Source organism: Myxocyprinus asiaticus, chromosome 6, assembly GCF_019703515.2.
Source record: "Myxocyprinus asiaticus isolate MX2 ecotype Aquarium Trade chromosome 6, UBuf_Myxa_2, whole genome shotgun sequence".
NCBI classification, from domain to species: Eukaryota; Metazoa; Chordata; class Actinopteri; order Cypriniformes; family Catostomidae; genus Myxocyprinus; species Myxocyprinus asiaticus.
In genome coordinates, this window is record NC_059349.1 from 10,011,864 (window position 1) to 10,037,282 (window position 25,419).

General features: G+C 38.4%; 1 protein-coding gene across 1 annotated transcript; it reads right to left on the reverse strand.

Annotated features, from left to right (window-relative positions):
* Window positions 1–893: 893 nt before the first annotated feature.
* Window positions 894–10,021, reverse strand: arf1 (ADP-ribosylation factor 1). Its single transcript, XM_051699585.1, has 5 exons — window positions 9,952–10,021; window positions 9,098–9,274; window positions 8,899–9,009; window positions 2,748–2,872; window positions 894–2,660 (listed from the first exon to the last, which is right to left on the reverse strand). The coding sequence occupies exons 2-5, from the start codon at window positions 9,240–9,242 to the stop codon at window positions 2,499–2,501; spliced, it is 543 nt and encodes a 180-aa protein (XP_051555545.1). The 5' UTR covers window positions 9,243–9,274; window positions 9,952–10,021; the 3' UTR covers window positions 894–2,498.
* Window positions 10,022–25,419: the final 15,398 nt, after the last annotated feature.

Here is a 25,419-nt window from a genome sequence, read left to right on the forward strand (position 1 = left end):
TCACACTCGGGTCCCAGGAGGTTAAGTTGTATTTAGCCATGAAAATAGACATGGAAGCTGGCTTGGCATTAATAACTAACAAACCAAGAAACAAACCAACCATACATTTCATCAGCATGTGTAAGTATGCCAATAATAGAGGAATTCATCATGAAGGCATGTTTTGCCCCATAATTTGAATTTCATGGTTTGGTTTGCAATGGTTTGCATTTTTAATTTCTGACCCTGGTGTAATCACAAGCAAGACTTTGATCTGTTACAACATTATATCAACTCATTATTTGGTAACAGGCTGCTGAGGGCAGTGAATCTAGTGACATTTTTATTTCTTATTTCCAAACATTTCTTCCTCAAAAGTTAAAGAACCGGAATTGGAACCTGAATCGTTATATTCCTTACTATTCCCATCCCTAACTCTGAGTGTCTTGGACCACTACACTGATGTTTGTAGTGAAGATCCCTTATCCAAAGAGCACCAGAAAGAAAACTTCACAGCCAAGCTGCACTCCTTGCATGCTTTGTTTCACTGCCAAAACTTGTATTTTTGAAATTCAGTTGGAAGCTAGTGGCACAAAACATACCTTTAATTACTTTTAGAAGTTGAATTTCAAAATCTCATTAGATTATTCGAACATTAAATAGATCCAATAACAGAAAAGCTAATATTTTTTAAATGATTAATTTATATTCTCGCTTTAATAAAATTGGTGCAACTATCTATAAAAATTCCCAGGAATGAGGAAATGACTTCATTACTGCAATTCTGTTGTGGTAAAGAATTGCCATATGGCAACATTCATATTTTCTCAATTTGTTCTTTTTTTGTAAATCTATTTTAGAAAATAAACTTATCAGAGCTGTTTCAAAGTTAATAACGAGTGCAACAATAAAAGTCCAGTTTTACACTATTATCTTTAATTACAGTGCATTTGTCAAAATGAATAATTAAAAAAAGACATATATGTTAATAGTCACACATATTTTGCTAAGAGATTCACATTCAGTTTTTGACCCCAATAAATCAGTATCTATCAAATCAGAGGTTAATTGGGAAAAGAGAAAAAAAGAGAAATAGTAAAGTGTCCTTAAAGGCATCAGCTCAAACATTGCTATAATAGTGACCATGTGAGTAGACATGAAGATTTTTCAACGGTTGTCTCTGAAACGTAAAGGCACCAGGTGTGCTACTCTGAAGGAAACTGACCCCTATATGCAAAGCATACGCCCATACAAAGTCATATTGCTATTAACATGCCACATTCTCTATTTTTTTCAGGAACATGAGGAATTCAAAATATACTCATCAAAATGTATAACTCGTTTCATTAGACATCAAGTTATCAGGTGCTTAGATGAGGTTGCCATTGTTTAATCTTAGTGGTGGTTAGGTTTTTAGTTTATATGTAAGCAAGACCCATAAACCCCAAAGTATTAAGGTAAGAGAGACATCTGCTGAGGAATACATGTAGACATTTTTGCTCTTAAACCTTCATTCTAGGAGCATTTATTGAAATGCTTCATTTTCTTTTACAGGGTGAATCTTGCAAAAACATGTTTGGGTCACATTTAATCACAAATAAAATAAAAAGACATTTTGCATGACAATGAAACTCATTTACAATAAAACTTACTGTAATTTAAGTAAACATACAACAAATACTACCATGATGTAAAAAATTTGACAATTTAAATATTCAGTATGTATATATGACAGATTACAGTATGTAAATTTATTTTTTTTGCAGTAATGTGATTTGGGAGGAAATGTGCTTAAATAGTTTCAATGCAAAAAATCTTGAAGTTCCTTATTATTTATTTATATTCTGGTGTGAAATATGACCCAAACATGTTCTGGACAGGTTTCCTGAGATACACTGACATTTCCCACATGCACACACACAACACTAAAGTAAAAACTGTCAACTGATGTGCAATGGGAGTCTGATAACAGATAGAAAACTTATCTTTGTGTAACTGGCTTATTATTTAAAGGCATCACACTTATGGCTCCTGAAGTATCCTGACAGTAAAGCTTGAGGTCCTATCAACCTTTGCTGAGTTTTTGGTTTTCTCTTCCTTTAATCTGAACCGTAATCTGTGCAGGTAGTGTCCATACTGGTTGATTTCCTGTATTTGATTTGAGACCAACAAAACAGCTTACAGTACATGTTTGAGACAGTCTTGTTAAACGCACAACAAAATAATACATGTGCAAGCTTCAAATGAAATGTATTGGAGTTTACAGGACCGATGTTCTTAACTCCCCTTTTTCAATGACTCAGACAATAACAATGGAAAAAATGATGTAAATAAAATGATGAAAGACTAAGTTGATATTGCATAATGGTGCTCAATAAACCGCCTCGCAACAAAAACACAACTATTTACATTATATGACAGGTATGATATGAGCGCATCTTCCAGCACCGTCTGTTTAAAAACACTGGAGTAAAGCAAGTGTTAAGAACAACAAACTAAGAAAGAGTAGAGTGAGGTGATTATTTCTGGTTTTTGAGTTGGTTGGACAACCAGTCGAGTCCCTCATAGAGGCCGTCGCCGCTGGTGGCGCACGTGGCCTGAATGTACCAGTTCCTGTGCCGGAGCGAGTGCAGCCCCAGCTTGTCTGTGATTTCTGCAGCGTTCATGGCGTTTGGAAGGTCCTGTTGGAAAAAATATTATCAAATCTGTAACAGCATGCAACTGGAAGAAACAAACTGTTCACATGATCACATGAAAGCTGTTTGTACCTGTTTGTTGGCAAACACTAGCAGGACTGCTTCCCTGAGCTCATCCTCAGCCAGCATTCTCATCAGCTCCTCTCGCGCCTCATTCACACGCTCTCTGTCGTTGCTGTCAACCACAAAGATCAGACCTACAACAAGATGAATTGAGATACAGTAAGCTACATGTAGTATTATGAGGGCAAATTTGTGAACAAATCGTTTGTTGAGCCAGTGTTTTTTGCAGTGCTCCCACCGACACATTTCCATGACTTTTACTGTCCTTCATGATTACTGGATATTTATTATCTATGTCTACATCTATCAATCTATCTTATACATATGACTAGGGCTGGGAAATTGAACACATTAATTTCTGCGATTAATAACTGACTGTTTAAAGCATTAAAACAATGAACGCAATTAATGCAGTATCCGTTTTTCCCCACTACCTGTGGCAAAAAGTGGCATATAGAAATTTCCAGGCGGCACTGCTGGACTTCACTGCACATTGTAGCACAGAAACTATAGCAGCTTTTCCACCATCGGGCCTAATGGTTCTGAGCACAGTACAGAACGGTTACAGTAGCATTTCCACTTGAGCACGGTTCGGCACGGCACGGTTATAAACCGTTCTTGGCACAGAATTCTCAGCACGGTCAGCTAACCGTACTCAACCACTCTTAACCATGCTAGCGGAATGGCTTTAGTACGTGGCGACTCGTTTAGTGTATCGTCATGGTTTTATTATGATAGTTTAACTAGTATTGTAAACTACATTTCTTTTTCTAAACACCTTTTCCGTCAGGGAAGTAGATTACTAACTCATTTAAACTCAAAATACATCAACATATATATATTCTCATATACTATTTTCATATAATATTTTGTTAATAAATATCATATTTAGCTAGTCTGGGAACTTTTACCTTTCTGCAGTTCATGTCCGGTGGCAAACACAAGCCCTGAGCAAATGATGGTAAACATCTTGCCTTTTTCTCTTTACTTTCCTTTTTGCAACATGATCCGTGTCTTTGCTGTTTGTTAGCAAAGTAAAACCAGGGGAAAAAGCAGTCCTAACAACTTGAATATGCGATCATCCTCCAGAGCGCACTCGCTCCAATGTTTACCTCTCACGCCGTTGCCAACAGGCGGATTTGTTGAGTACATTCTGCTGATTTCACTGCACCACAGTGGAAAAAGATACCGTAACCATGCCAGCTGGCCTAGATCGGCATGCAATGAGAACTGTTTCGCCCCATGGTGGAAAAGCGGCTTGACTGTGTGGAGCAGTGCACGCTTGTTCTTTTTGCATGACGCATGTTCCTGGCATATTGTAATAAACACAAGAGTGGATTTACTGTACAGAGAGGGTTAGGGACTTCACCTGCAAGTTGTGGAGACTTCACCCACAAGTGGTGAGCCAGGTGTGGGAGAGATACGGGCAAGCTGCCGCATCTCTTTGCATCGCCCGAAAATGCTCACTCACTGACATCTGCACAAGTGACTACGTTTCCATGGACATCAGAAAGCGGTTTATTGCAAAAAGCAGCGTTCCGTTTACATGCACTGTATTAGCAGCATAATCTTTACTCCCGTATACATGCATCTCGGTCAGTAAGCAGCTTTCTCCACAGCAATGCAATTTATCCGCGATGCTTGTGTAAATAAAAAACATGGTATCCGAGAATGACTCTGCGATTTTATTCTCTGTTGCTTCATTTTATTTTCAGATATTCCAGAGTTTTTGCTGTGTTTGTTTCCTTAACTTTCTATCGCGACCTAAAGCAGAATTATTCTGCCATAGTGGGGTTTCCCTCTTACGTAAATCTCTGGGATTCCACCAGTGTACGAGCGCATATACGTGAACATGAGGGACCATCAATACTTTACAGTGGTGTTTATAAATGGGCATAGTTTAGTGTCTCTGCTTTTCCCACTGAAATGTTGAATTCTTTCCGCTGTGTTGTCTTATTGTTGGGCTCCATCCTATGACGTTGGTTATTCAGTCTGTTCACACACAAGCGCACTCTTCAAAAACCTGTAAGAACACTGCTCATGGTTTTACATGGCTACATTAAGCCACGTTTAATTCATACATTTATAGATCGTTCATTATCGGGTTAATGATTTAATGCACTTTACACTGCTATAGTTTATATTAAAACACTCTCCACAGCAGAATGTTCATTTTAGTGACAAAAAACGGCTTCCTTGTCACGTTAGAGTGATATCTTTGTTTTACTGGCAATATAGCTCATCTGTGATCATATTTTCAAAAGATATGGCTAGACATGCAGCCAACCAATAATGTTAGAGCGACAGCAGTAGGAACGCCCACTAGCAACATTAACTGTAGCATGTACTATGATTAATCGTGATTAATCAGAAAACTGTGTTCTTAATTCAATCGATTTACAGCCCTACAACTAACATATTTGGAAATCTTTTCTCAAACAGGTAGGAACGTGTATCTGGCAAAAAACAAACAAACATCTTTATCTGGCAATCAGTGGTGGTCTCAAAATGGAACACAAAAAGTGAAACTATAAAAGTAAAAATTACCTTATTTATAGATCTTAATAATAATAAAAAGCGATAGCAGCTGTATTTAACCAAATTTGTATTCACTATAAAAAAAAAAAAAAGGCTTTTGACAACATTTAAAAAAAAATTTTTTTTTTCATTCCTCTACAGCAGGGCTAATCAACTGGCGGCCTGCGGGCCAAATCCAGCCCAACAATCATCTTTTTCTGGCCATCCAACTGATTTTTGACGCCTCGCCCTCTGAAATACCAGAGCGCGCTCTGTACAGTTCATAGGCGCGAGCCTCAGCAATCAGCGGCGAGTTTAACAACACTCAATGGCACGTGCAACAGTATTCAGTCGTCATCAGTTGTCCAGACCGAAGCACGTGTTTAAGCTAGTTCAGTTACCCTGCTTTGCTAAACATGGATCGCACCGTTTATGTGAGCATTCGATCGCGTCTTTTTCAATCAAATGTACAGTTGTGCTCAAAAGTTTGCATACCCTTTGAGAATTGGTAATATATGTACCATTCTAAAGAAAACATGAATGCGCAGGCAAAACACATTTATTTTATTTCTTATGGGATTCATATTCAACTGTAGTTTATAACAGAATGGCACATTCATAAAACAAAACATGGCAACAAAGAAAAAAATGAAATGACCCCTGTTCAAAAGTATGCATACCCTTAGTTCTTAATAATGTGTACTGCCCCCTTTAGCATCAATGACAGCATGCAGTCTTTTGTAATAGTTGTCTATGAGGCCCCAAATTCTTGCAGGTGGTATAGCTGCCCATTCGTCTTGGCAAAATGCCTTCAGGTCATGCAAAGACTTTGGTCGTCTTGCATGAACCACACGTTTGAGATCTCCCCAGAGTGGCTTGATGATATTAAGGTCAGGAGACTGTGATGGCCACTCCAGAACCTTCACCTTTTTCTGCTGTAATCACTGGAGGGTCAACTTAAGCTTGTGCTTAGGGTCATTGTCATGCTGGAAAGTCCTAGAGCGTCCCATGCGCAGCTTTCGTGCAGAAGAATGCAAATTGTCTGCCAGTGTTTTCTGATAACATGCTGCATTCATCTTGCCATCAATTTTCACAAGATTCCCTGTGCCTTTAGAGCTCACACACCCCCAAAACATCAGTGAGCCACCACCATGCTTCACAGTGGGGATGGTATTCTTTTCACTATAGGCCTTGTTGACCCCTCTCCAAACATAGCGCTTATGGTTGTGACCATAAAGCTCTATTTTGGTCTTGTCACTTCAAATTACAGTGTGCCAGAAGCTGTGAGGCGTGTCAAGGTGTTGTCGGGCATATTGTAACCGGGCTTTTTTGTGGCACTGGCTCAGTAAGGGCTTCTTTCTGGCAACTCAACCATGCAGCTCATTTTTGTTCAAGTATCGTCGTATTGTGCTCCTTGAAACAACCACACTGTCTTTTTCCAGAGCAGCCTGTATTTCTTCTGAGGTTACCTGTGGGTTTTTCTTTGTATCCCAAACAATTCTTCTGGCAGTTGTGGCTGAAATCTTTCTTGGTCTACCTGACCTTGGCTTGGTATCAAGAGGTCCCTGAATTTTCCACTTCTTAATAAGTGATTGAACAGTACTGGCTGCCATTTTCAAGGCTTTGGATATCTTTTTATATCCTTTTCCATCTTTATAAAGTTCCATTACCTTGTATTTTTCTGCTCCCCTTGGTTCAGTATCTAGCCTGCTCAGTGCATCCACGTGAGAGCTAACAAACTCATTGGCTATTTATACACAAACACTAATTGCAATTTAAAAAGCCACAGGTGTGGGAAATTAAACTTTAATTGCTATTTAAACCTGTGTGTGTCACCTTGTGTGTCTGTGACAAGGCCAAACATTCAAGGGTATGTAAACTTTTGATCAGGGCCATTTGGGTGATTTCTGTTATCATTATGATTTAAAAAAAAGCCAAACAACTATGTGATAATAAATGGCTTCATATGATCACTATCCTTAAATAAAAGAATCAATGCCAAAATTTCACAATTTCTGCCAGGGTATGCAAACTTTTGAGCACAACTGTATTTATATCAATTGCTTAGTTGTGTAGAGTGCGGTCAAATCTACAGATGTAGAAAAATAATCACTGCAGTTGTTACAGAAAAGTTGTCAGCACATATGCACATCTTAGGCAACAAAAGAGAAATCGATTATGAAAACTGACCGTTCAAAGAAATTGTGCTGAAAAGTTTGCTTTTATTCACTATTCTTAAAGTATAAAAGGGGCTTGTCTCATCTGTGCAGGGTCTCATCAAAAAGTGATAATGTGGAACTGAACCTGCAAACATCCGGATTATATTTGGTTCTACATACAGCTGTGAGTCAGCCATCTCAATCACGAACAGCATCGACTCATTTTCAAATCTGGCTCGTTTGGAGCGTTTGTTCCGGAACCTGGCGCGTTTTTTCCCTTGTTTCAGTTCGTTTAGGCATATATGAACACGGCAATCGCACCCAGATCAGCACCAAAACAATTGGTCTGAGACCGCCTGAAGGAGGAGGTCTCGTACCGATTGCAAACGAACTCTGGAGTTGTTTACTTGTGGTGAGAATGCAAACTGACCCAACGGACCAACGAACCAAATAAAAACCATGAACATAACTGAGGGATCTTTGGAGAAGACATCTTTAGATCCACACTTCTCTGTAATTCATCATCAAAACATGGATATAGCCTTTTGGCAACTATATTAGATATAATTGCACATTTAAAATAGGAGCTGTTTTATAATTCCTGAGGTAATTTCAACGCGATCGTTTCTCTCTTTTGGATAGCGGCAGAACACGGGAGGACTTTTTTGACAAATAAAAAATATTTTTACGCGGCTTTACTCTGCTGTTTGTGTGTGTATGTGTGAGAGAGGGAGAGAGAGAGAGATCTGTAAGAACAGGCACGTTTCAATGGAGAATTAATGCAAAAGCAACTAATGATGGATAAAAATAACCATGACGGAAACTTTACAATAATGTCATATCCATCCAAGTGATGGATAATTTGTATTTGGAGCACAACCTCTAACTGGTGACGCTCGAAGCTGGTTTTGAATTTCCGTTTTGAAATGCAACATTTGCAACTTGTGAAAGCGAATCGAACCAAGAAGAAAATGCAACACTGTAACAATTTAATCCCCGTTTTGGAACAAAGCAAATGGTCTATGGGTCTGAAAATGCCCTCAGTTTGTCCATCTTTTCCCTATGATTATCTGCAGGCCTAATTTCCCCCTCACCGAATAGGATGATACTTTATAGAGAAAATGGAAGAACATTTTAGCTTTTCTTTTTCCAAAAAGAAAATTAAATTTAAATGTATTCTTAAGTAAACATGACATTTCTATATGGCCATTGTTTTCATGTGGGTTGATATTGTGAGAGGGCTTTAGCAGATCTAAATGTTCCTCCTCAGCTTTCATAATTTGTAAAAAAAAAAAAAAAGAATAAAAATAGACCTAAATTGTTAAAATGATTATGTTTTTTTTTTTTAAAATAAAGTTGATCAAAATTATTTGATCAACTTTGACCACCAAGAAAGTAGTTGAAGAACCCTGCTCTACGGGAACCACCCTGAACAGATTTTGTAAATTGAACCTGAAATATTGTAAATATGTGGGAAATCTTACCTTGTGTGTTCTGGAAGTAATGACGCCACAATGGTCGAATCTTATCCTGACCACCGACGTCCCACACGGTGAAACTTATGTTCTTGTACTCCACCGTTTCAACATTAAAACCTTGAATATGAGCGACAAATTAAAATTAAACAAATGCATTTCACTCTTTCAAAAGTTCTGATACAGGAAGCAGATTTTAAACACCTACCGATGGTTGGGATGGTGGTTACAATTTCGCCGAGCTTCAGCTTGTACAGAATCGTTGTCTTTCCGGCAGCATCGAGACCCACCATGAGAATTCTCATCTCTTTCTTGCCAAAGACTTTAAAGAGGTTTGCGAATAAATTGCCCATGTTTGATAAATGCTGTTTTCACACAACTGAAACTGAAAACAAAATCACAAACTGGTTCACCAAATCAGCTTACACAGTTTTAAACAGAGCAGCTAAATATTAATTTAAGAACTCAAGTCCATTTCATTACAAGTCATTCCTGATTCTCCAGGAGAATAACAGGTACACAACTGCTCACTGCTGTAGTAAACCAGGACAAGCTGTAATATACACATCTATTAAACAAAATCTATATAATATTAATCATATTTTAATAATTGAACTCAACACATTGGACAGGTTTATGATATGACATTCTGTAATTAAAAAGGCTGATGGTATTAAAGTCTCTACAATAATTGTAAATGTTAATATTTCATTTTAAATCAATAAAAATCGTTTTTATATTGTTATATAAAGGAAAAGGGAACAGTTATAGGAAGCATTAAAGTCTGCAATGTTAAAAACAATTAATAATACACTTGATCTCAATAGTTTGAGCAGGCCGATGTATTTAATAATCAATGGGACAAAAATATTTAAATACAAAGTTGACAGAAGTCAATAGTTTGTTGTTTTCTTTGTCACAGACACGACAGCTTTAATTCAGTTTTCTCTTTCCACTGGTAATACGTTATTTAACAGGGGTTTAACTTTCGTTCGTTTCCCTTTTGATAAAATGCCGAAGACAATCGTTCAATTTTAAGTTAAATAAGTTTTTAACACTCACAGTTGTAAGTTTCCTCCTCAACTCCGAAGCGTTTCCTCCGTCAAGATGTCGGGTTTCCGGCCACGTCAGTGCGTATCGCGTCACTTCCTTCAGAAAAGACGATAAAAAGCAGAGAGCTCTAGTCAGGTTCGGTATTACATGCGTGAGTGAACGTGAGTTTTCGGGCTTTTGACACTTGACAGTACTGGAGAATGCTTTAGTTACTTTTTTTTCAGCAAGTATTAACGGCAGAAACGTTTGACAATAGTCACCAAAGAACATGTTAACAATGTTTTTAGAAAAAAATGAATGAACTGATTTTATTTACCTCATGTCAGTGTACAGGGGCGTAGAATACATGGGGGACGCGGGTGACGTGTCCCCCTAACTTTCAGTAAAACCAAAGTTCTTCCCCCACACTTTTTCACAAGGCAAATGTGTTTACGCTGTGTCTTTCATACAGCAAATGTATAAATGTGTAAATGCAAAAGTTACAATTCACTGGTCAATCATGTAATTAATTCAATTAAATAAATGTAATTGATTGAGAGCCTTAAAAATATATCTTATAATTTTATGTTCGTCTTGCACTAATAATTCTGTCCCCATCACTTTTGAAATGATTGCTACGCCACTGTCAGTGTAATGCCGGCAAAATAACTAGGTATTTTTTGAATTAGCTTGTAATATGATGTAAATGCCATGGGACGTGATTATAGTAAATATTCAGTGTCATGGTATAGCCTATAACAGGATGTTACCATCTTTTACCATGGTATCGCTGTACTTATTTGCAACATAGTAACATTTTCTCTTGAATTTGAAAATTTGAGAACTGCCCATTAACAATTGGGGATTAACTGACTTGGGAATATATATATATATATATATAAATGTGCAAAAGTTTTAGGCACTTAAGACATTTCACAAAAACATTTGTCTTAAGTTATTTATATCTTCAGCTTTAGTGTGTCAATAGGAAAAATACATTTTAGACTCCCAAACATTACTTTTGCAAATAGAAAAGATTAGAATACAAGATCAGGGAGCCCTGCAACAGATGTCATGGCCCCCACAAAGCCCCCCACTGAACATTGTGTCAGTCTGAGATTACATAAAGAGACAGAAGCAATTGAGACAGCCTAAATAGATAGAAGAACTGTGGTGAATTCTCCAAGAAGCTTGGATCATCCTATCCTATCTGCCAACAACAAAGAAAAACTGTGTCCAGGTGTACCTACGAGAATTGGTGCTGTTTTAAAGGCAAAGGTGGTCACACCAAATATTGATTTAGCTTTTTTTATGTTTACTGGACTTTGTATGATGTTAATTGATAAATTAAAATTATTTATGTCATTATTTTTGAAGACATCTTCACTATGCAACATTTTTCTCAAGTGCCTAAAACCTTTGAACAGCATTGTATAATATACGTTACAAATTACATTTTACAGCATGTATTCTGTAATATGTAGTGGAATACATTTCAAAAGTAACCCTCCCAACCCTGTGTGTGTGTGTATTATATAAGGCTTCATTTCCTTAGACTCGCATGTGAGTATGTTGAAAGCAGAAAACTCACTCAACTCTTTTCATGAGATGTTCCCAAGGCCAGGTTAACAGCTGCTACACCTCTGGGGGTGGAGGTTTGAGACCTCAGCTCCCTGTTTCCTCCACGCTGGCACAGAAATATTAACACGGCAGTGTAGCAGCACAATGCACCCTGTGTATGTACTAATGGCAGGTGCATATGGATGCTGAGAGCTGCTATAACAGCATGGAACTAGAACTTGACAACCAACCAATTACTTATTAGCTTTATAATAAAGTCCTTTCTAGGACTGGCTTGCCTAGATTACAAGAAAGTGGCATTGGTCTGGGGTATCATATGGGGTATTTCCAGAAACATTAGATGATATTATTTGAAATGTCTTCTGTAGAAATCTGTATCGTATGCAAATTTCATTATATTAAATAAACTTACATAAACTTTTGTGTGCAGCAGTAAATGAATCAGTCCACTAGAGGGGGCAGCATAGCAAGATCACAGCAGGTACTGTATGAAACTAAAGAAGAAATGCACCAAACAATAGCTTGACATCTAAATTATATTATATATCCAAGTTGTTTATCTGAGTTGTAATTCCAAAAATTTAATAAACACATATTTATGTTCTGTAGTGAAATAAATGGCTTTAATTACAGAGACTTTGGTATGTGATTAACACAGACATCACAATGGACCCTTGTCACATTTCTGGATTCGGAACACAGAAGTGAAATATACAAGGGTGAATGTCGCCACTGGACAGAGGTAAGTAAAAGAACATAGAAAATATTATTTTTGTTCTTATTATATTTGTATGCCTTTGAACAGAGAGAGAGAGAGAAAAATAAAACAAAGAAAGATGCTAAATGTACTGACACTCCTAAAATGTACTCTCACAACTTTCATATATATATATATATATGTATGTATGTATTCAAATGTATTATTTAGAATAGACAATGATAATAAAAATAATAAAATGCTCAATGAGGACTAACGGCGAAGCAGTAATGAGTTCCATACTAAACATTAATGATGTAAATTTATAGGACAATGTAGTACAATTTATAGATTTCAATAGGAAACAAGAGTCTAAATTCTACTGTAGATATTTGTCTAATCTGTGACGAGTTACAAGTTGTACAATAATTGGTTATCAGTGTTTTATGGTTAAGAATAATATTAATAATTATAATAACTAATTTTATTTATTTATCACACATTATACATTTTGCACATATACAGTGAAATTCTTTTTTTCACATATCCCAGCTAAGCTGGGGTCAGAGTGCAGGGTCAGCCATGATATGGCGCCCCTGGAGCAGATAGGGTCAAGGGCCTTGCTCAAGGGCCCAACAGTGGCATCTTGGCGATGCTGGGGCTTGAACCCCCGACCTTCTGAGCCGCTGAGTCACCACTGCTCCACTTATATACTATAAGTATATGCACTGACTGAGTACTATTTTCCAGAAATTATGTTTGCAAATGATTTTAACTTGCAAAACATATGTTAGAACAAACCCTTTTTACATGGTCATTCTTATATTTATTAAGCACATCAGCGGAAAAACCATTATTATATATGTGAATATCACAAGATGTTTTTTTTTTTCCGGAAAATACTATTTGTTTGGGTGTTTGCTGGGGCTTTTCTTATTTCAGCTTGCACAATAAGGTCTGCTTTTCGTTTTGACACATAGACGTCTTTAACAAGGTAAGCCTTAATCAAATCTGGCTGGCACACATCGCTATCCAAGGTCATTAGTTTAAATAAATCTACATATAACTAGTCAGTGAAAATGATCTATTATGATGTACTGTATGTGTGAGTATCACAATATGTAACAATATGCACAATAAAACTTTGGTCCTCTGTGATTGTAAGTGAAATAAGTAAACAAAGAAATGTCAGGGCTTAAGACTTCAGTGGCAAAACAGTTTAATTTGACTAGGCAAACTTTTGTGAGAGGCAGTCAGCATAGTTTTGTAATGGCATAAAAAAAAAAAACAGATGTCAAGCCAATAACCTGGGGCCATATTAATAAATGCACTTAACAAGATCAAGTGAACCAGATCCAACAGCAACAAAGTCCTGTTCAGGGTGAAGGAAGACTGGAATCAGTGACAATAGGAGTCGCATCCATCCTCCTCCAACAGTTCAACAGCAGCAGATGGAGAGAGAGAGAGATTTTGACATGTTCACTTTCAGCGAAACACCTGTATGGCTTTGTGTCAAATCCACATCGAAGTTGCAGTGCCGCTACTTCAACAACAAAGAAAACAAAAGCCACTGGATTCACTGAGTTCACTGTTATGAAAACAGTGTGTAAGACATTTGCATGTCAACATAATTGTGTGTTGAAGCTCATGTACATCCACAAAGAACCTTTGCACAAACCAGAGATTTGCTGCAAGTTTGTGCTTTGCTAAAGAAATAAACATGAGATATATAATATAAAATATAAATCAATAAAGAGGTACGATATATCTAATGTCACATTAAAATAAACCTTAAATCTAAACCTAAATTCTTAATGTCACTACTGGTACCCTACCTAAAAAGTCAAAGTTTGTAGTTAGAGTACAACTGATTTTGTGTACAGATATACTTTTGCAATAATTTACAGCCAACAATAACATTTTGTCATTACAGTAGAAATATCACCATACAGCATTAGAGAGCAATTTTTGTTTTCGGTCATTTGTCACTCTTTCATGGCTCAGGAGACTTAATTGAACTCTCTTTTATGTTTCATTAAAGTATCAACGTTGTCTCAGATTTTTCTCCTATAATTCCTTAGGAAAAATAAAAATGGACACAATTTTGTTGACAGTGTAAGAGCTATAAAATTAATGTGGATAATAGGGCTGGGTATTGGTGTGGATTGAAACAAATTATCTTGTAGCTAATGCTGTTAATTATACAGGGAACTTTCTAACTTGGTACATTACGAAAATATAAATTTAACACATTTTACTTTTTCATCATTTTGGTCACATTTGATCTTTTTAAAAAAATTGACACATTCATTGTATTCCATCAATCATTATGATATCTTGAAACTGTATATTTTATATTATATTGCATATATACTGTACAGTATATAATATATATACAGTTGTGCTCAAAAGTTTGCATACCCTGGCAGAAATTGTGAAATTTTGGCATTGATTTTGAAAATATGACTGATCGGGTCTTTTATTTAAGGATGGTGATCATATGAAGACATTTATTATCACATAGTTGTTTGGCTCCTTTTTAAATAATAATGATAACAGAAATCACCCAAATGGCCCTGATCAAATGTTTACATACCCTTGAATGTTTGGCCTTGTTACAGACACACAAGGTGACACACACAGGTTTAAATGGCAATTAAAGGTTAATTTCCCACACCTGTGGCTTTTTAAATTGCAATTAGTGTCTGTGTATAAATAGTCAATGAGTTTGTTAGCTCTCACATGGATGCACTGAGCAGGCTAGATACTGAGCCATGGGGGGCAGAAAAGAACTGTCAAAAGACCTGCGTAACAAGGTAATGGAACTTTATAAAGATGGAAAAGGATATAAAAAGATATCCAAAGCCTTGAAAATGGCAGTCAGTACTGTTCAATCACTTATTAAGAAGTTGAAAATTCGGGGATCTCTTGATAACAAGCCAAGGTCAGGTAGACCAAGAAAGATTTCAGCCACAACTGCCAGAAGAATTGTTTGGGATACAAAGAAAAACCCACAGGTAACCTCAGAAGAAATACAGGCTGCTCTGGAAAAAGACGGTGTGGTTGTTTCAAGGAGCACAATACGACGATACTTGAACAAAAATGAGCTGCATGGTTGAGTTGCCAGAAAGAAGCCAGTGCCACAAAAAAGCCCAGTTACAATATGCCTGACAACAACCTTGACATGCCTCACAGCTTCTGGTACACTGTAATTTGGAGTGACGAGACCAAAATAGAGCTTTATGGTCACAACCATAAGCGCTATGTTTGGAGAGGGGTCAACAAGGCCTATAGTGAAAAGAATACCATCCCCACTGTGAAGCATGGTGGTGGCTCACTGATGTTTTGGGGGTGTGTGAGCTCTAAAGGCACAGGGAATCTTGTGAAAATTGATGGCAAGATGAATGCAGCATGTTATCAGAAAATACTGGCAGACAATTTGCATTCTTCTGCACGAAAGCTGCGCATGGGACGCTCTTGGACTTTCCAGCATGACAGTGACCCTAAGCACAAGGCCAAGTTGACCATCCAGTGGTTACAAGGTGAAGGTGAAGGTTCTGGAGTGGCCATCACAGTCTCCTGACCTTAATATCATCGAGCCACTCTGGGGAGATCTCAAATGTGTGGTTCATGCAAGACGACCAAAGACTTTGCATGACCTGGAGGCATTTTGCCAAGACGAATGGGCAGCTATACCACCTGCAAGAATTTGGGGCCTCATAGACAACTATTACAAAAGACTGCATGCTGTCATTGATGCTAATGGGGGCAATACACAGTATTAAGAACTAAGGGTATGAAGACTTTTGAACAGGGGTCATTTCATTTTTTTCTTTGTTGCCATGTTTTGTTTTATGATTGTGCCATTCTGTTATAACCTACAGTTGAATATGAATCCCACAAGAAATAAAAGAAATGTGTTTTGCCTGCGCACTCATGTTTTCTTTAAAAATGGTACATATATTACCAATTCTCCAAGGGTATGCAAACTTTTGAGCACAACTGTATATACACTCACTGGCCACTTTATTAGGTACACCTGTACATCTACATAGTCATGCGATTATCTAATCAGCCAATCGTGTGGCAGCAGTGTAATGTAAAAAATCATGCATATATGGGCCAGGAGCGGATGGGCTACAGCAGCAGAAGACCCCTCCAGGTACCACTACTATCAGCTTAGAACAGGAAAATTAGGCTGCAGTGGGCACAGGCTCACCAAAACTGGACAGTAGATGATTGGAAAAACATCGCCTGATCTAACAAATCTGGATTTCTGCTGAGATACACAAATGATTGGCCCACTGCAGCCTCAGTTTTCTGTTCTTGGCTGACAGAAGTGGAACCCAACGTGGTCTTCTACTGTTGTTACACATGTGCTTCAAGATTCGACGTGTTGTGCATTCTGAGATGCTATTCTGCTCACTACAATTGTACAGAACGGTTATCGGAGTTACTGTAGCCTTTCTGTCAGCTCAAACCAGTCTGGCCATTCTCTGTTGACCTCTCTCATCAACAAGGCGTTTTTGTCCACAGAACTGCCGCTCACTGGTTGTTATTTGTTTTTCGCACCATTCTCTTTACACACTAGAGACTGTTGCGCATGAAAATTCCAGAAGTTCAGCAGTTACAGAAATACTCAATCCAGCCTGTCTGGCACCAACAATCAAATCACTGAGATCACATTTTTGTGGTTGATCAACCATTGTGATGGTTGATGTGAACATTAACTGAAGCTTCTGACTCATATCGGCATGATTTTATACATTACACTGCTGTATATATACAGGTGTATATATAAATATATGACACAAAACATGAAAGCGGCTTCACAATTGCTTTACAGTCTTCCAGCTGATTAATATTGTGGAGGATGAGAGTTTACGAGATTTAATGTTAAATGTTAATAAAGCATTATATTGTTACTTATTGTTTTGTTTTCTTCCTAAAAAAGGAAATAAATGCATTTTGACAAGAAGTATACTGTATATAGAGTCAAATTTCAGCACTTTCAAAATCTGCGATTAACCATGAAAAATTATTTGATTAATTGTGATTAAACTAACCCTAACCTCCAAAAGCGTCTATCTGACGCAGGTGTACATTGACGTGTCCTTAGACAAACCCTTATCCTTAGACAAGCCCTTATAATAAATCTCGGACTGACTGACGAGTTAAATTGCAAAATGGATTGCTATGAACTGTAGGCCAAAGATAAGCTTATGTTCAGTAATATGGAAATAAACAATATATTGCATTCTAAAGCCACTTTTTGTATTGTCTTTAATGCTTAATTTGTGTGCCTAAATAATGCATTTGAATTTTCTGTATAATTACTTTTTTAAATATCAATATTTTATGTATAATTATTTAAATATAACTATTTATAATTATTTAATAATTTAATCGATATAGTGAATTATTGTTATTTGATTTTATTCTCAGCAAATATTTATGTATGTTATTAATTGCGATTAATTCGATTAATCTACATACCAATTAATTTGACTGAAAAAAAGAATAATCGATTGACAGCCCTAATTTACATTGATTTGTAGAACACATGCTAAAACCGGTAGTGTCTCTTTAAGAATAGTGGCAGTTCAGCAAGTGTCTCACAGAAGTGTTTTGGTTGAGCACACATTAATGAGAGCAGAGTCTAATGGTTTCTTTAGCACACCCCTGCTAATTTTGATTAGAATGAATGTTTCTTTTTTGTTGTTTTTTATCAACAACTGACTGTAAAGAACAGAAAGGGTATTAAAAGAGACATCTTTCAATGACAAATGGATTGTGTGGATCTCGTCTTTGGACACGCATTACATGGTTGTTCAAATGAAGATCGCAATTAATCTTAAAGTATTTTTTCCCCCAGTCCTAGTGGCTAGCATAGCTCAGATAATTTAGTTTTACAGTAACTTGATGAGAAATGTTTGAGTTCATATTGAGATTACAGGAACTTTGGTATCTTGGAAAATCTTAACAGTTTGAGACTTTGGGGTCACTTCTAAACTCTGGATTATTGGGGTTTTATCTCAGGAGAAAAATCTGAAGTCATAGTCGCAAAAGTCTCCATTTGCTCTTTATTTAATCTGATTGCTGTCTAGGTGAAACAATTGAGGTACTGACTTTGTGATTTTTCTTTTCAATGGGATATAAACTTTTATATAAGGGAAATTTAGATAAATTGGACCACTCTTTATCACTGAGATGAATGAGAATGTATAACATTTTTACCACTCATCCTAATAGATTCATTATCATTAGGGACCAACAATAACTCAAGATAAAAGACAAATATCTAGAAAAGCAAACAATCCTGGAATGGCTCATCATTCTGTGCAGCAGGTTTTATTTATAGGGTCATTCACCACAAAAAAAAAAAAAAAAAAGATAATCCCCTTAGATTTGTGTTTGGTAGCATGGAGCACTGCTTCAGTGGAGGAAGACCGCCAAGGGACAAAAATGGGCCTCTCAGTAGGAAGTAGGGCTTGCAGCTCAGTAGGGTATAACCACGTTCCCCTCTGAGACGAGGCCTGGAGAGCAGAATATCGCACAGTGTGAGAACAGTGTGTTCTTCAAAGGGATTGTGGAAGAATGTGTATGCATTGAGATGAGCTTGGGGTGTCAAATGCGAGCCGTGCTGGCTTTGTCAATTGAGAACTTTGGTGAAGTAACTCGCCGTCTGGTGTGCTAGGCGTGTCTGTCATAATAATAATGTGAAGGATGACAATAGCAAAAGCTTATCGCCATTTGTTCCAATTGTAAACCAGATGCGGGACAAGAACGGCGCAACTTGCTTAATCGCATAATGGGAAGCGAGTTAGTGTGTAGTTTTTCGTCAAAGAACAACAGACGTGGAAGCACCCCTCGGTTCTCATAGTTTGTGTTACAAAAGATACTAAAAGGGTACAGGTTAGGAAACAAACAACATTATGACCACACCTCCCCTCCCCTCGCTGGCTCCTCGTATTGGCAGCAGGAGTCGTTGGGCACCCTACCCCACGCCTCGCACAGTAGGGGTCAATGTGGAGAGGGGCTGGTACGACGGGTATAAATGAGCCTCTCAGTGTCGCCTGCCAGTCACCATTGTGTGGTGATTACTGATAGCCTGAAAGGTCGTTAAGGGGATTTACATCGCATTTTGCACCACTTCCACATTCACCTCAAGAAACGTGCGTAGCCTTCGTAATTTTTCTCTGTGTCAGATCAGATCGGATGCTGAGCTTCCTTCCACAATTCAAAACGTTTTCTTCTGTTCCGCGTAACGAATCAAGGTTGGAACACAATGCATAAAGAGGTACAGTTTTACACTTGTGGCAGAAATGGGGTTTCCCGTAACTGGGTCAGATCTTAAAAAATAAAAATTTCCATGATCTTTTGAAATAACAGTTTGAAGTACTATGTAAACAAAAATCCAACTTTCAGACCTCAAAACGTCCTGCCCAATCCAGAAAGAGCATTTATTAAAAATGCTGCAAAAACGATTTGTTGCAACATCTTCACGATTGTGATGTCACAACCATGACTATATTACCATTGGACCACCAAATTGATATGTAAATGTGGGGGATATTTGCCAAACATTGTGCTGATGGCACAGTCTTGCATAGCTAGATTTTGGACTATTGGCATAAGGCCTGGTCCACATTGCAGCTTATTCTGGCCAAGAACCACCCACTTAAACAGGAAGAGACTGCCTTACTGACCAGAGCTGCGTTTCCCAAAAGCATTGCAAAGCTTAATTGATCGTAGAGAAGCTTATGATGCTTTTGGGAAACGCAGCTCAGTGCAGTCTTGTGATGAAGACGTCACTGTATAGCAAATTTTTGCCTGGATAATTTCGTTTTCATCACAGGCTCAGCAATCTCCAGTTTTATTGTTCATGTTTAACCACAATATGTTTTTATTATACATATTAATATATTAGTTTAGTTACATTTAACTATCATAAATATCAATATCGAAATTTTAGATCCCCTAATCCAATCCCAGTCCTAACCCAATCCACTTAGAAACATTATAAAACAAATAAGAGGCAGGCAAATTTAGTTACAATTTTAGTTACATTACATTATTATATTAATATTTTTTGATCACCTAACCCCACCCCCACCCCTTCGCCTAAACCTAACCGATTCTCAACAATATAAAAGACGTAACAAGCAGGAAAAAAGTAGTCACAATAATTTGAGTGCTGAAAATCTTCTGTGAAGACAGTGACTTCTCATTAAAAAAATTTACATCAGAACTTTAGAATGTCACAATTGCGAGAGCCAATGGACAATGATAATGGGACCATTATCATTAAATAAAGACTTTAATTTAGATCTGTTTCTCACACAAAGCCACCAAATGGCTTCGGAATATTTTTATGGTGCTTTTCATATTATTTGAGCCACAACGCTGACATTCTGATAACCCCCTTTGTGGGCCATGGCAATTTAAATACAATTTAAATATTAAAGCAATGAGTAAATAACAGTATTTTTAGATAATTTCATTTTTAAATTTAGCCTTGGGCAAAGTATTGAAATCCTTTTAAATAAGTTGAATACGGCATCAAAGTGACATTTAAAATACAGACCAAGTGCAGCGTTTTGGGGGTGCAAGTAAAAGACTAAGCATGGCATATTGGTGGTGCAGGCAAAAAGTTACTATAATGAAGTATCTTTATGAGAGTGTGTTGTACTGACATGTAAAGCGACCAACCACAGTTATTTATTACATCATTATTTATTTATTTATTACATCATTTAGGGGTGGTTACCTCAATAACAGATCATTGAGGGGAAAAAACTGTTAAAATAACTGCAAAGCATTGTCTGTACATGACTGGCTGTAGGGAAAACACTGAAAGAATTATCACAAATGTGTGTAGTGTAATCAGAATTTCTGCCCGTCCAAAATAAAGAAGCACTGATTATTCTTCAGACATACTGTACGTATATCATAAGACAAACACAGTTGTGCTTGTGGACATCTACATTACCTGCTACAAAAATAAAAATAAAAAATGGGAATCTTTCAAAGACTAAGCATAACCCTCCTATTGTCTTAAGAAACTGTCCTCCTTTTGTCCTTCGGGTAATTTTTGACCCATATTGAAAACCATTCAAAATGCATAAATTCTTGATTATTGTACAAAGCCATTAACGACTTTCCCTAACGGAAATGAAACACTTTCTTATTTATTCTGCTTGTAGAAAATCAACAGTGTACATTTTAGAGTTATAATATTAGTATATGTCTATTTCACAAATGAATCTCTATTGCCTTTTCCAACATAAAAAATTGGCAAAATTTGCACGTCCTTAGCCCCATTGTACCCTTTGATAAAAAATCATGCTAGTAAACGTACAGTATTTACTACATATTACCTGTCCAAAACTGTTAAAAATGTTTGTGTGTGTGGACATGTGCATGTGTGCACAAAACCCCATTTTATAGAAAAATAATCCAATTTGTGGGAAAGATGCAGTACCCACGTGGGGAAGCTAGAGAACGGTATGGGGCTAGGGGCTAAATTTGAGAAAATATGAAATATTTTTAGGTCAAATTTGATTAATATATGTACAACAAACAAGTTAAAGCTGCATAATCTTTCTAGCAAGTCAGTCCACTGCCGGCCATTTTTGGAACGCTCTCAGGAGGCTATTTCCAGTCATGACAGTACAGCTCCTATCTACTTGAATGGGGAAACACAGAAGTCTCCATAACTTCCTTTCTATATCGGTTGATCGATGGGCGTTCCAATTTCTCCCATTTATTTTAATAGAAATGGCCCCTCTCTGCTAAATAGTCTTTGAAATCATCCAGAAAGTCGGAAGGTGAAAGGCAGATAGGATGTTCCAAGCTTCTTGGAGAATTCGCCACAGTTCTTCTATCTAGTTAGGCTGTCTCAATTGCTTCTGTCTCTATATGTAATCTCAGACTGACACGATGTTCAGTGGGGGGCTTTGTGGGGGCCATGACATCTGTTGCAGGGCTCCCTGTTCTTCTATTCTAATCTTTTCTATTTGCAAAAGTAATGTTTGGGAGTCTAACATTTATATTTCCTATTGACACACTAAAGCTGAAGATATAAATAACCATCTTAAGACAAATGCTTTTGTGAAACATCTTATGTGCCTAAGACTTTTGCACAGTACTGTACTTGTAAAATTGTATGAGCTGTGTGCAACTGACTGAAACTAAATCGATGTAGCCAACAGAAGTTGGCCAAAAGGCTGAAGTATGAACCAGTACCACCCTGCTCGACATGGTTTATGGAAAATTTAGCTTGCTGAAGCAGACCTGGTGGAGTTCAAACATTAGGCATCAAAGACAGCTCCACTTGGCAGTGTGTCCCCCATTGTCGTTTTGATGCTAGGCAATGTGTAAGCCACCCTTGCCTCACGGGTTTGTGTCCTCTTTGGATGAAGGCTAACAAACGGCAGCCGAATTCCCCTAACAGGGTTAAAGGGAGTTTAACCATCTAAAGAGCCTCTCAAAGCTTCATAGAGCTCATCGCTCGAAGGTGGTCCAGGTGTGTCTCCTCACTGCATTTCACATCACACTGATATATCTCTTTTGATATTATCAAATCCCCAGAGAGAGGATTTACTCCTTGATGGGCATAATTTCTTTAATTATATTTAATCCTGCATTTGTGGCAGAGTCAGTCTATTGATTGTAAAGTATGCATCACTTTTGACAGTTAAGAACTGCGTAATGCATTTGTAAGCAGACTTAGAGCCCTCCTGTTGTTTTTATCGGAATGAAAAGACACTATGTTAATCTCACAAATACATGAGGACATTGATAATGGAACAATTCGTTTTTTGCCATAATGCAATGACTTGTCTGTGTGCCAACACCTGTAGCGGCTTCCAACAAGAAGACCTTTGGCATTCTCGCTTTCTCTTGCTGCTGCAGAGCACACCTGTCCTCCTTAAGGCTAAATAAAATACCTCAGTAACTGGCAGGCGGCAACAACTACTCATTGCCGTCTCATACGGCGGTGTGGTAACGTCTCAGGAGACATTTCGCTTCATTAAACCCCACTGACAGGCTGTTTGACACTGCGTGCAGGGTTAAATGTGTCAGGCCACTATGAGTGAGCGGTGGGCTACACTGATTAGCACACAGATTACAACAGAACAGAGGCAAACCATTGAACATCATAATTACAAGGGCTGTTTGCACCATGAAAGGGCTCTTAAGGGACTTTTGTATCTCTCTGTGTGTGTGGGTATGCATGTTTGATCTGTGTAGAAGGTGGAATGTCAGTCCAGGCAGTGCTTGAAAGATCTACATGCACATCTGTGCAGAATGCAACATCAGTGATGTTTGGGTGGAGCAAAATCATTTGGATATTCATAGGAATTTTTATGCATGCCATAACTGATTTGAAATTGGATTACTGCACACAGTAACCTAAGGTTAATCCTCAGTTTTAACGTCCTTCTGTCATGCACTGATACACTACTTGTAAAGCTGTATCTTTACTGTCAGTTTAAAGAAGGATACAATTTTATTTTATTTCTTGATTTTTGATGATAACTTGACTTGACTTGTCCTTCTGACTAAATTGTTTCATCCTTGATGACCAATTTCTGAATCTAAATGACTAGGGTCAGTTCATACAAAAATTATTACTTTGGGAAACCCGTACATCATTCTTTGTGGTGTGGAATACAAAAATTGGTGTTTTGTATTGTGTTTAATATAATTCTGTTATGAAAATGACAGTGATGGAAATTACGTTTTTTACATTAAAAAAATAAATAAATATGGCGGACTCCTTTGTCTAGCTGAGGCTGATTTCATAGTTAACATTTTATGTATCCGAGATACACACAGTTAAATTAAGTTCCCTATCTGTCACTCACTCGACGTTGTGTCGATGTAGTGACACTAGGGGTCACTCTTAGGAGCCCCAAACACCTGGGAATTGGTGAGTGGAATTTGCATGCCACTCCCCTGGACATACAGGTATAAAAGGAGCTAGTATGCAACCACTCATTCAGATTTTCTCTTCGGAGCCGAGCGGTTGTATTCAGTGCACTGAATTCAATTCCCTCCAAAGACGCACCTCAAAACTGCTGGATTTATGGTGCATTTCAGTGGCTTCTCCCCCTCTGCACTTGTGGAGTGCAGAGAACGCCCCTGGGCGCTTCGGCAGAGCGAAAAAAGAGAGTATATTCTAAAAGAGTATATTTTCATTCACAAAAAGAATGGCACACACGGAATGTCTTTTTAAAGATGCCTTTCCTTTTTTGTGTTATTCCTGGTTGCGGTTGTTATCTCTCTGCTTCTGACGGCCATGATCGCTGTCTTACGTGTCTGGGTGCTGCCCACTTGGAGACATTGTTCGTGGATTGGTCATGTCCTCATTGCGAGAACATGACCATGGCAACATTGCGGTCGCGGCTTGCTTTCGTAAGAAGGTCACGGTGCGGTCTCTCGGGCAGGCGATGTCCATCCTGGTGGTCCAGGAGCGCCACCTTTGGCTCAACTTGGTTGAGATGCGAGAGGCTGACACCATTGAGGACTTTGCCCAGCAGTTCTCGGCGGTGAAGAAGCAGACGGAGGCCATACAACACATCCTGCCCCAGCGCGGCTCAAGACCCCACACCCCGTCTGCTCATCGCCAAGGGCGTCCTCCTGCAGCAACAACACTGGCTCCGCCGCAGCCATGCCCCCGTGGCCCGGCCCCGGTGTGGAGTCCAACGCAGGAAGCAGATGCCACCCATCTCACGGCCGGCCGCCAAGAACCCGAGGAAGGCTTTGAAGCACCCTTGAGACGGGCAACCCAGGGGCAAGGAGACCTGCTTCTCTGGAGCTGGTGAACAGACCACTCCATCCCCCGGTGGAGGGCCGGGAGGAGAATCTTTTGTTTCATTTCTTGCCGCATGCCCAAGAGGCTGCGGTACCCAAAAGTTCGACAAAAGAGTGGTTTTCTCGTTTCCTGGGTCACATGTCCAGTGCGCACGGCCATCGTCATGACCACCGTCCACCGTCCCATTTTTGCAGGTATGGTGCTCCAGTGGCAGACCCCCCACCCCTGTGCGCCCAGCTGTGGCACAACACGCCCACACGGGATTGGTTCCGGTGGACTACAGGGACGAGATTCCTCCTCCCCCCTCCTCGGCCAATCTTATGGTGGGCGGCAGGAGCCAGGTAAGTGCTTCGATGTCCCTGGACTCAGCACGGCCACGGGGCTCGAGTCCCCTTGA